We start from the raw sequence: 13486 nt of genomic DNA on the forward strand, positions 1-13486 counted from the left end.
CCTTACGACTCGGCGAGCGATCCTATTTAGCCGTTAATCTGATACGATGTCGTGGAGATTAAAAACCATGGCCTATAGGTCCAGCTTGGATCTCCCAAACGCGATTCTGCTGCTCCTTCAACAGTCTCTGTTGTTAGAGTCGTCATTGTTGTTATTCTTACTATAGACCGCACGACCATCCGGCTGTGGACTGACCTAAAGGCAATTCTAAGTGACGCTGCAATAATGCCAAAAGCATTAAGCGATGTATTTACTGGATTTATGACTACCAACCACCGCTGGTGCTACTCGAAAGTGAACGCAACCAGTAACAATAGCATCGAATAGGCGGCAATAACAGGCTATGCCAGTAACGTCAGTCGCCCTGGGTCCGGGGGACACGGCCATTGGCATCTTCATTGCAGTCCGCACTAAACAAAGTCGATCGGTGGAAAGACTTTCCTTGTCGAGGTCGTCGTCATTATCATCGCCGTCGAAATCGATCCAACGGCAAACGCCGACCTCGTCATTACCATCAGTTGCAATCTGCCGTTGCCATTGACTGAACTCATGAATTTCATCGACACTAACGGAAACAAGCCTCTTCTTCGTTTTCATTCTAGAGAAACTTCGTCTTGGTGGTATTATATCACATACTGCTTCAGTCCTGACGTGCGTCTAGTCACCACCTGATACGAAACTGTTAAACGCGCTCCATCGTTGTCGTATATAATATATGTACAGATAACGTACATGTATGTTATATATGTATGTACATCTGTAGACCGTTCGGACCTATGTATAGGCAGGAATACGGAATTATTAGCTAAGCGTCAACATATCGTAATTTCATCTGACCCCCAGTGGTTCGCCGTATGCATATGTGTAAAACGACGAATGCTAGGGGGTTACGGATGAAAGTGCTAGGCATTCATATTTGAGAGTGACGTTTAACATTGTATAGCACTGAGTGCGCCACTCACTCTCTTAACAGCAGAAAGTACTCAACAACTACCTCTTTGCTCAGTTAGCTTTAACAACTACATCAACAATCAGTTAGAGTTTCGTCTGCTATAGCGGACGATTGTACATTGTATATTAGAAATAAATTGGTTAAGTATTCTAGCCAACAAACTTTGTGCTACTGAAACAATTTCTAACTGCGGAGTTTGTCGCCTACGATATTATTCGTACAATTGCTTCTACAAAGCTGGTGCGTTTTCTTTTACGACGTATTTTTCAACAAAAAAAATGCATGAGGTGGGTCTCAACAGTGTGCAACCCGTTTCATTAGCTCGCTTACCGCCACCTAAAAGACCAGCTATACGATGTATAGCAAACTTTTAACGTTATATCATGCCCCTCCATCAAGCTCTCGGTCGTTCTATCACCAAAAGCTATCTAAGCTTTTCGAGGGCGGAGCCTTGTTCCCGGTCGAGACTAAGCCCGCGCATCGGTTAAAGTGAGGGCTTCATAAAATATTCGCAGTGCGTGTTGCCCCCTCGCGTAGTACCCAGACCCAGCTCCAAACTTCGTTTCCAGATATCGAACTTCTCATCTTTTTCGCAGCGACGGCGCTTCGCAATGGTCGTCCGACGCTGTCGATTTCTAATGGCGTAAGTTTGGCATGCTCGGCTCACAGCGCCGCAATCGCCCCTGTTATGATCCCAATTTCGCGTCCTGTGGAGGAAGATCTCGTCGAAAGATTTAAACATTTTCTACTCAGACGTCTACCCACACGACAAAGTTTCTCCAGAAATTAGGTTCTTATTTGTTTCTTAGATATTTGTATGTATCACATGTGTAAAGTGATGAGGTAAAATAAGTAGGGGTCGCAATAACAAACGACTACGCCGAAAACATCAATGGCTAACTTATAAAAACGTGTCTCTGAGCTAGTCATACGTGACTGGTCATACGGTGGTACGATGACAGCGCTAAAACCGAACAGCATCAAAGTAAATGGCAGCCCGATGCGGTTTAGACAACAACTAAGACCACGCATTGATTTCACATTATGAATTATGAATGCTTTATAGATGACCAATTCTCGAGAGAGTGTGCGTGTCCTCATTCTGCGCATAAAATCAATCCTGCGTTAAAAACGCGTGGCAAGCGATGGGCATAAAGGACGAGAGTTTCCTGGAGCAAACTATCGTCCAAGTCGGTTTTCGGCTTCCGACTGCGAGGAGACGTCTAATACTCCTGAGCAGAGCTGTCAGGAGCTCCTGCACTAACTTCCGCGCCAAGTATAACGCCGCAATGATGGAACCAGAGGATACCAAGCGATCTGCACGGATCCGTAGAGGAGACTATGCCTATATATGCACAGAACTGCCATACGACATACAGCGCTCTGTTAGAAAGGATAGCGATCACAAGCAAGCGTCATAGACCAGTGTACACAGAATATGTAGCTGACCAGTAATACAACATTAGATGATATACACTTCGTGATCAGCAGATGGGCGTATGCAATTAAGTATGAAGCTTTGCGATGCCTCGCAGGTCACTAAAAGTTCTCGAAGCGATCTGAAATGTTGAGACGTTCTGGGGTGAAAACGGGACAGAGTAATAGACAGATAAATGGAGAACGATTTTGGACGTTTCGCCAATGGGACGTGTTATCCTTATAAATGCAGATGTCCCATTTTATTCGTGTCGGTGTATGTCAATCCGGTTCAAAGGTTTGTTAGCTAACTCTCCGCTCGTGGTTGCCTTCCTGTCTGTGTTTTGTGAAAAAGACAAGCAGTTGACCACAAGTAAGCTCCTACAGGCGCTCGAGCCCCCTTCGTGCCTCACGCTTCCCCCTCCCCGCGCTTCCCCCTGGTAGGAATTCGAATTCGGAGTTTTTCAAGCTGGAGTTCTCTTTTCTCTCTCTAATTTCTCTTCTCATTCCTTTGCGCCCACTGCTGGAATATGCAAGCAGGCCGGCTCGCCAGAGGGCGCCAGTGGCTGTTTGGTTGCTCAACGGCGCTCGCAGCCCTCAGAGACTACCGGCGCTCGACTGCAACTCATAGACAGGGAGGTTCACTGGCGAGGGCCCCAATGAGGACGGCCCCTTGGCGCCGACCGCTGCTTCCTGGCCGCTGTTGCCTGCGCTCCGGCGCGGCGCCGCTGCAGAGCCGGGGTCGGGGCGTCCGGAGAAAGCCTGTTGGGGGTTGGTGCATATGCGCAAACGGAGCCACCATAACATAGGGCTCCGGTGGCGCTCCGGTGCTCCGGCTGTGCCTATGCACAGGCGCGCCGCGCGCATACCCCCTACCACCACCATCACCACCACCACCACCAACACGGGATCCAGGGACAACGGAGGAGGAGAACGAAAGCCCGCCCCGAGAGGGTTGGACTTGGAGCGCCGGGGACCGGATCGGTTGAGTCGCGGCCGCTGAGCGAACAGTAGCAGTTGAGCTAAAACAGGATTGACAGCGGCTAAGCGGAGTCATCATCGCTCTGGTGCAGCCGGCGGTTGCCACCGGGGCGCCGCCGCTACGGTCTGAGCCGTCCATCGAGTCCATGCGCGAACGGCTGAGCGCTCATGTGGCCGACAATGAGCGGTACAGATATTGGACTAACGTGCTATAATATATTGTATAACACAAAACTGAGCTGTTGACGACCATTGTGGGGTAAACCACCACTACTGAGCCGTTAAGCTAGTGGCGGGGGCAGAGTGAACAAAGATAATACCAACAACATCTAGCAGTGAGAGCTACAGATGTTTAGTCTTCATTGTAGGTGAACACGAGTGTCAAGATAAGTAATATGGTTACGTTGGTATATGTAGACGTCTGAAAATGCTAAGGCAATGTCGGATCTAAGGGCAATCGGTTTTGTATACTTATTAATCCGACGAACTAAATGTGCTTATAGCTAACTGGTGATGCTCTGACGAAATCATGTTCGCTAGATCATAATTGCAATAGTTCAATAGAGGTCAAATAGCGTCGACGAGACAAATTATACTATAAAAAGGGATAAAGTTTGTAGTGATTCAGCCGATTATGATGTACTTGCAGAATTTTAGTAATGATTTGCCTGACTGTGACTGGTTTACCTTTTACTGTACTAGATGTGCCATTGGAAATCCGTTGTCAACGGAATCATTGCTCCTTTCGTATCACTATGGCATAGCTGGGAGCCCAATTTTCAACTCGTCATATCCGGTCATTATGTTTCATATGTGTTCATTATGATCATATCTTGATCTAGTTCCCAATCTTAAACTACTACCCTCTAATTAGAGGTATACACTTTGTATCATACAAATTGGATCCGTAGCTGTTTTGTGTTTCAGCTGACTCCAAGCAGATTTCTAATGCTATCTAGAAAAATATGGAAACAAACCGCAAGATCTAAGTTTGTACGCAATTGCAACTGCCGCTCAGTTAGCAGCGCGGTCTACGTAGGCTTGTTCGACGTACCTAGGGCCTGCTTGTCCGAACGTCTATCCTAGCAGTGTCAAACGCTTTCGACAGATCGAAAGAAGATCAACTTGCCAGTCAAGCCATACACCACGGGAGATCGGATAAGACACGCACGGCATCAGCAGCGGGTGACCGCCAACAGCCGCAGGCCTTCCAACAGGAGACCTATTTTGTCGATTTCCCTTTTCGCGTCCAAGCATCACGCAGACCGCGCGGTGCGTATGTTCTGTTTGTCAGCAGAACTCCTGGGAAAGACTCATGAGTTGTTGTGAGGCATGCTTCTCAGCCCGTAACCGTTTTTGCTGCTGGCGCTGCCTTCGCCCAGTCTTGTTAACCACGTTTCGTGTAATAGAACACAAATACGAGAACGGTTCCATCGAAATCTCGTTTCTTTTACGCTGTTTATAGCAATCCTGTTATTTGTGTGGCACAGAGATTTATCGATAGATCTACAGCTGCTTTTCAGCGTTTCTGCAAGAACTTACACAATTTATAATTACTATCGTAGTTGTTATTATTATTACTTTGATTATTGTTGCACAATAAAACTACGACTTACGAATAATTCCAGCTCGATCATAAGAGCACAGTTCACCGGTCCGTTTTCGAAGGAGTTGATGGTGGCAGCTGTGGACGTTGCTGATGGATGACGTAGTCTTCTGTGTCCTTCTTTTCGCGTACGTTTTACTGATCACGCTAAATTTACTTGATTCTACTCTGTCTTATTCTGTATTCGAAGGGATACAGATCAATCTCGTCGATCAGTGGTGAAGTGTCACCTGACTATATAAATGTAAAAGGGATAATAAAAATAATAATAGTAAGAGTCGTGTAAGAGCCGAAGGGGATCGATAGTGCCAAGGGGGGGGAAGATTTAACGATGAATATGTACACTTCAATAGGTAGACTATTATGTATCACAGTTACAGGTACAACACATCGACTATTATGCACACCGTTGTACATCTCATCTCCATTGTCAACTGGCGCCGTTAATTATAAACATGAGTTGGTCGTCGGATTCAGTGCCGGCGGAGTCATCATCAAGCGCGATCTTCAGAAGAAGCCAACACTGACACCTTGATGTCTTTTAAATTATACTGACTGCTGCAGCTGTTGTAGTGGTATTTTAACAATAATAGCAATAATGCTTGTTGTTGTTGTTTATGATGAGCGACAATTGTTATTGACGTTACCACTGTTGCAGCTGGAAATGTCAGCGGAGTCGATGTTGTTCCGAACAAACCAAACCTCAAATTCCCTCAGTATCGCTACCGGATTCTCAGTGTAGGGCAACACGAACTGTGTGCCGTCGTTTGGGGCAATCATACACTGAACAAAACAAAAAAAGAACCAACACGATCACAAAACGCCTTCACCCGCAGTGACACTGCATATTCATGCACACGTTGCACACATGCGCGCCACATGCACACCCATAACGATTCACCCCCCCCCTAACGCACGACCACAGGTGGTGAATTTCCTGTCTTCTTCGTTGTCTTCTTCCTTTTCTGCGATCACCTCATGGCAGCAGTTCCTGAAGTAATTGCACGTTCTTTGCTCCCCTCGCTCTCTCGCTCTCTCTCCCACCCACTCACTGACTCGAGATATTATCGAAAGAATAAGAAAGCTCTTCCAACCATTTGCCCCACCGCCACCAGCTGCTGTCTTCCGTCAATATGTACACCAGCACACTTTCACAAAAAGCACAACAGCAACAAAAACAGCAGCAGCAGGGGTACACCTGCCTATGTAGCGCGCCAGCCGGATCTACACGATGCTGTACACAGGTTGACAACAGTCGCCTCCTTCAATCGTGTCGACATCTCGCTTAACTCGTCGTGTTCCATTCAACGCTAGAGGTAACCGATCAGCTAGGCCACGAATCAACGAACCCAGTAGCGGCATCTCGGAGTCGTTCACACAATTTTCGTTCTTCTGGCTTCTGCCCTTCGGTAAGGACACGGCGCACTTCGCCGTTTCCACACGTTCGTTGACTGACTGGCCGATCAATCCGGCATTAAAGCTCTCACCATCGCAACGTTGTCGCGAGTATTCGATTGTTACCACTACGACTATTACTACTACTACAACGAGCAATGGGGGACCGCACCGTTCGATGGAGCACCGCAACCACTACTCGTGTATAGTGGTGGGTATGGAAGCGCCGGGGAGCAGCCACAGAGCGAGCGACCGAGCGACGACTATGGGTAGTTCTCTTGTCTGGCTAAGCACGTTGGTCGTGGTTTCGTCTTGGAGCGCGCCGCGTGCTCTCCGGGACTCGCGTGGACTCTCACTGAGCAACTGAGCGCGGGCTGTTCGCTGTTCGCTAGCTCGCTCGACCCGTCGACTGACTCCGTCGTCCCTGCGGGTGCTGCTGCTCCGTGCTCCGGTGCTCCGCGCTCCTCGTGAGGGAGAGGCGATAGTCAAAAATGGAGGGAACGTGGAGGAAGCGCTAGGAGCGACCATACATAAGCAGGCAAGCAGGCTGCTGGAGTAGGCGCAGAAGCGGCAGCAGCACCACCAGCGCGGCAGCGGGCCGAAGCTGAGGCAGCGGCGGAGAGCTACCAGCAGCAGCAACAGCAGCAATAGTACTAGTAGTAGGGTAGACGACCCACCACCATCAGCAGCGAGCAGCACCCGCGGTAGGCTCCTCAAGCAGGCGCCGGTGGAACAGCAGGCCAATGCTGCTGGGCCTGCGGCTAAGGAGGTTGAGGCTCTTGATGCTGCCGCTGTTTGCAGCACAGGCAGACGTAGCAGGAAAACGCAGACTTTTGCAAGGGGGCTTCGCAGGCGGTAGGCAGGCAGGCAGCATCCAAACGATCGGCTGACGACTACGCACGCATCCAATCTCAAACATCAGTTACACACACAACTTTACAACGTTATGCTGGCTGCTCGTACACCCACCTATATACAGACACAGTCAGTCCGAGACAGGGAGAGGGGGACAGAATGGGCAAACGGCATCCCCAAAACGGGCAGCACCGAGAGCATGACGACGGCAACGTCGACGGTGACGGCGGCCGAACCACCACTAGGGTTACCATCAGCACCTGTATGGTTGGAAAAGGGGGCAGAGTGAGACAGGGAGCATTCGTGGCAACCATGCAACCAGCATAGGTTAGCAGTCTAAAGCAGCTGCTGGACGGTAGGCAACGAGAGGTTCTGTGGGGGCATCTCCTCGGTGCTGCCGTCGCCGCTGCCGCGGGCAGCGGCCGCCGCCGCTGCCGCTGCCTCGCTAAGGCCGTCATAGGACGCAAACACAAGCAGAAGAGGAGGCAGCGGGGATAGGGGCAAAGACAGGGGTAACAGCGGCAGCGCGCAATGGGCGATTCGCGGGAGAGGGTAACTTAGCCGTCGGCATTCACATGCAGCGCGCAATACGCCCCCTAGTGGATGCCTCACGAATCTCTACGAGGCAGTACAGGCCATCGCATAGATTCGTATAGTAGCCACCCGCCTATCTCCTGATCTTCGTCTGTCGGCCTGCTGTCTCGATTCGTAAGTCGAGCGCTGGTGCTGTTATATAGTATTACCAGCACCAGCAGTTCTGCTGCCGCGAACGGTGCTACTGTTGTTGTTGGAGGACGTGTGCTACGCTAACAGCGCGCGTATCGAGTGCGTTCATCGTGGAACTGTCCATCGTTTGGCGCACGCTGCTATCGCCGAGTGCTTGTAGAAGGGAGTGAGACGTATATGAGTCTTCGGGAAGAGTGCTGCCGAATGCCGCATGCCTGTACTGGCTGGAGGAAGGAATAGGGTAAGGCGGCCGGAGTGGCGGCCGCTGTGGCGGCCAAGGGGTTGGCAGCGGCGGCGGTAGCAGCAGCAGCAGCAGCAACGGCGGGAACCACGCAGCAGGGGGTACGGGGCTTTGAATTGCCTTTGCCGGCACCACCACTGTGGGCCCTCCGCTTTGGTCGGCTTGCCCGTTTTCTACCCCTCCCCTTGTTCTTTTCTTTCTTAACGCGCCCAATAAACGCGCTTTACAACGAGACCCCGTTGTATAAGGGATGCATGGACGGGGCGCTTCTTTTTTCGATTCTCTTCTTCTAAAAACCTCTGGAGCAGTCCACTACACATCGCGTCTACGTTCTTCCGTCCGCTCAGCCGTTCGTGCGTCGAGCCTCGTCCGTTTATCGTTGGCTCCTCTCGCTCTCCTTTGCCAGAGCCGGCTCTGTTATACAGAAGCAGAGAACGCTAGTGCACGATCACTGGCGCTGCTGCTGCTGTCTTTGATGCTGCTACCATGCAACGGACTGACTGACGGACTAGCCGATGCCCTTTCTACCCGCCAAGGATTTCGCTACCGCGCGTCACTACCGCGTCGAAAGTTGCAGAGGGCATCCTGCGCTTTTTCTCCCTCCGGTGCCAGTTCCCCTGTACATCTTTTTAGGTAGTTTGTTCTAGCGGCACATTGCCGTTGGGCTCTCACACAGTTTTAATGGAAAACGGTAACAACGACAACGCTGGCTGTGGGGGTACAACTACCGCTGCTGCTAAAGCTGCCAGTGAACGACAACAATAAAATCGTGTACGAGCCTCTCTTCCACTTGGCTTGGGCTAGTCCAATTCCAATCGTTCTATTGGCCAGCGGTAATTTCTTTTAGTTAGATTTATTTGCACGTGATGATCGTCGTTCGCGTGCGTAATACTGCGTATACAGTATAGGTCTTGTAACGAATATGGAGCTCATGCAGTGTTATTAGGAAAAATAATAACATTTACTATAATATGGTAGAAGTTATGAGTGTGTATATATATATATAAGAAGAATATTAGTAATATGGTATAGTCGTGTGTAAGTCATGCAAATGAGCGTCTTTACGAACCTATAGAGGGAGCCCAATACGGACTCCACTGACTACTAGACGCTATCGTTTGACAAAACGATTAGGTGCTTTTGTTTGGTTGATTATCCATGCCGAAGTGGACAAATAAATAGCCAGCCCAGCTAACTCCGTTGGTGCATGTTATCACCGTCCGTGCACAACGTATACTATACACGACGTGCCCGTCATACACATAGCACATGCTTAACATCAAACGGCACATAGTGGCGTATCAAAGCTCTGATCACATGAACGTTGCAAGTTCTACGTCTTCTGTTACTTCAGAGAAGCACTGCGTCAGATGATTCGTAAGCTTTCTTAGCAGCAAGAATTGTATGTCTAGCGATGTTTGATTACGACTAACATCAGGTCTGACAAACCATTATGGTCCAACTTGTGCCCCTTAATTCACTCGAATTGTCGGTCGCTGAACAAAGGTCCCGTCCTTTTTCAGTCTACCTGTAGAAACAACTACTAACGTTTCGTTTAGCTCTATGAAATCACTAACCGCATTACGTTTCTTCTTGTTGACAATACCCATAAAAAAAAAAAGTTTAATTTGTTAGTTCAATTAGTGACAGGCAAAAACCAAGATCTTTATATCGACCAAGCAATCCGACAGCCATTCATGACATAAATCGATGTTAATATGACATCGTCGACGTCTACGATAACAATGACCACCTATCGAACTTCACCTGTGTTAAACCATAATCGGCAAGCTTCAATAATAGTTATTACATAGCTGGTCAAGTAGCTGGTCTCTGTGTGTATTTCTCTCTCTTCCTTATTTTACCCTAAACTGTTGCTTACTTGTGCAATCTGCGTGTCTGCTTAGTTACAACCCGAAACTTCCCATCTTCCTTCTTGGCTCCACGTCCTTTGTGTATTATGTGTCTCTTAAGTAAGCAGATATGTAGATGCTCTCGTTGACGAAGACAACGACAACAACTATTACATTGACAACAACCGATCCTGTGCAAGAATGGGTGTGGGGAGTGGCGACGGTGCTACTACCCGCACAATGAAACCAATGAATGTCAATAATCAGTTCTTTTACCCCATTTGGCCCTCTCTTCTCCCCAACCGCGAAACTCTCCGGTCGACTCACTTTTTTTGCCGTTCCTTTCCTCCTGGACTCTTTTTGTCCCCATCTCTTTGACTCTTGGTCTTTCTTTTTCTTTCCTTTTCCCTCTCGATTTCCGTATCTACAGTCAAACACAATTACGAGCGAGCAAACCAACGAGCCAATGACAACGCACCTAATAAAGACAATGGTCCTGTGAGGTGCTACTACTGCCACGACTAGTCCTGCATGACACACGAAACTGCGGCAGGAGCCACAGCACCAATGTAACACACGAAGACAACAAACAACCACCTACAACAACAACAACAGCAACACAAGCTAAAGCAGACGACAAGGACCCGCAACATGAAGGAAAGCACTGGCCGTCTGAGGACGTGGTTTGTCGACAGTGGGGGATCGCGCCGTGTGCTCATTCGATATTGGGAAGGGGTTTCGCTAGCAATGTATCTTATTTAGCTCAAATCTCATTGGACTGTCTGGTCAGTGGAGCTGGTGGAGCGCGGTGAAGGGCCGATGTGATGATATCGGTAAGGCAAACAATGCTGACCAACTCGAATAATGTATAGGCGGTCAGCCATCAATAGCGTTATACAGTACACATAATAGTATAGGTAATATAATGTATTGTTGTTCTGTGGAAGATGGCCTCAGTACGTAGCAACATTTCGTTTGAGCTTTCCTGTCCTCCAACTGGGTTCCACTTTGGTTCCCTGCTGCCTTTATGCCTTGTTCCTCCTCTCTCTACTGGGGCGAATAAGGGATAGGATGTGGAGATAACGAAGTCCAGTAGATGAAGTCAAGCTATCAGAGAATGGGTAGTATGCATAGGGACATGCTATTAGGAGAAAGATTTTCGCTTGATAAGAGACAAAGAGACGGTGTGGGGCCCTGGGGGAATCCCACAGTCAGCCCCGTAAATCAACCCCTGCCTTGTGCATCATAGATACAAGTATATAGGAGTAGGCAAAACAGTATGCAAATGTCATGCACCCATAGCTCTGTCGTATACAGCATCGTAGCCAAGGAACCCCGGGACTTCCTTCGACTTCATGATGACCACAATCATCGCAATAAAAAAAAAAAAAGCAAAAATTGGGCTGTCGGCAATAACGTGATTGAGACGTATGCCGCCGAGGCGATTGATTAACGAACAATATGCGACAATTCGTTTTCGGTCGACGATTATTTCGTTATCAGGAATTCACGTTGACCGTAGAAATGAGATTGAATGACGCACTACGACACGTGGATTTGGGAACGACACGGAAAATGCTTAATAGATACCATACCAATATATATATCTTTGCCACAACGATCTTCGAAGGACAGAGGTGGATTAGGGTGAAGGCTTAGAGCTTCGCTAGGAGCCAGATCGTTGGTTAAGATAATGTTTAGAAAACGCATGACCTATGAGCATGGAAATATTAGCAAACTGACGGAGACAGGGGTCTACAAGCAAAAGGATCGAGCATAACATATTCACACAATTTCCCCCAACAATTTGCACGTAGTGCTATACTTGCGCGTTTTCTAATGAATTGATGAGTGAGCGGGACTCTTGTCGGATATAGGTACGACCTAATCTCAAATTAAATGTAATACATCTTTTGCTAGGACGAAAAATTGGTCCCGGAAACGTTTTATGTTGATCTATGCATAGATGAATGCTACAAATGACGAGCAGAACTGGGAAGAATGATTAGACGTGAAATAACTGAAGTCCGATGCTGTTCGGACTGGTCTGAAGCATTCTGTCGGATGACTATCTCGACAGCTAATTCCTATCGAAGGATAGTGGAGTTCTGATATCATAGACACGCCGTAAAAGCGTACATTTTGTTTACATCACACACGGTGTTTATCTGTGCTCACAAAATAGGACGTCACAGAAAAAGATTAACTACCAGGTAAGAAGAGGAAATTTAAATTTTAAATAGGTCTGCTCAGTTAAGGATCGATTGATTCATAAAAAACATCAATGAAGTCGAGCTGCAATCATGCGAGCCAAGAAGGAGCTTCGTTAATACACTTTATTAAACATATGTTCGTTAACTCTTGTTTAGCACTCGCCAGATATTGTACATTGGCAAGGAAAAACCGATCACCTCATATTTACCCCTTCGTTTCTAACTCATGCCGAACGTTCATACGCGAGAGATACAATACTTGCAAAATGCCCTCAGTCAACTGTGCCTCTACCAAGTCCATTTTTGACCAGCAGAACGTAGTATATTATATATGTTAGGGATTATCTTACTAGAGCTTCCAACTTTCTAGTTCACAAGGGCATACGTTCCATTCTATCTATTAATTACCAACACAAAATAAGCCGGTTCCAACCGATTCACATAAATCGATTATAGTGTCTCACTTGCACGCGTCTGCCTCCCCATCAGTGAGGTTATCAAAGCCATTATCTCACATACGTGATGATAACTACATTGTTATTGAGAGTGGCATCAGCAGACGACATACTTCTTTTGTGTCCCTGCGCAGACGATCGTATTTTCAACGCAAGCACCAGTACAACACACAGTCTAATGCATGTACTCGCGAGAATCAACAAGAGATTGTAGAGCTGATCCTGTGTATATATATATATAGAGAGAGAGAGAGTGAGATATCGCTCTCTTTTCTTCATCCAGTCTATGCATCGCTCACATCTAACCGCATCTTTCCACCTAAGGCAACAACAGCATCAACCATCGATCATTTAGCCTTTCAGGAAGACCGGAGGTGAAGGTTGGCTAGCGCACTGGATTGAGTGGGGGGAGCTTAAGGCGGAGCGGCTTGGGGGTGTCTGCGGACATCAGGGGTATCGGTCTACTACATACCAGTCCCTGTCAGCGCGGAGTTAATGGCTGGCGTTAACCGCTTCTTCCTTTTCTGAACATTTTATCTCGCGTTAGCTTTTTATGTTTTTGGCATTAGCTTCCCAGCAAATACACATGCATATATTAATAGGTGCCCTTCCAGGACCCGACGAAAGGTCTGAAAACCTCGGATGTGTAAAGAATCCCAAATGCGTACTGAGCTCGAAGAACCCCCCGAATGCGCTAACAAGTACCGTACAATGATTCTGGATATGGCTCAGCAGACAAGCTAAAAAACTAGTGGTAATAACAAGAAATATTAGTGAAAACAAACAACTATAG

At 47.8% G+C, this 13486-nt stretch overlaps 1 protein-coding gene across 4 annotated transcripts in view; it reads right to left on the reverse strand.

The window, feature by feature from the left end:
• LOC111245274 (uncharacterized) overlaps positions 1-13486 on the reverse strand; it is a 344964-nt gene that overhangs the window by 55771 nt on the left and 275707 nt on the right. The window contains exon 1 of one of the 4 annotated variants that reach the window (XM_022793423.2): positions 4966-6956. The exons of the other annotated variants lie outside the window; for them this stretch is intronic. Coding sequence (XP_022649158.1) covers positions 4966-4986 — 21 coding nt within the window. The 5' untranslated portion in view covers positions 4987-6956. Of the gene's footprint in view, positions 1-4965; positions 6957-13486 lie in introns of those variants that run through there. 4 annotated transcript variants of the gene reach the window in all.

Source organism: Varroa destructor, unplaced genomic scaffold (genome assembly GCF_002443255.2).
Source record: "Varroa destructor unplaced genomic scaffold, Vdes_3.0 BEIS01000002.1, whole genome shotgun sequence".
Classification (NCBI taxonomy): Eukaryota; Metazoa; Arthropoda; class Arachnida; order Mesostigmata; family Varroidae; genus Varroa; species Varroa destructor.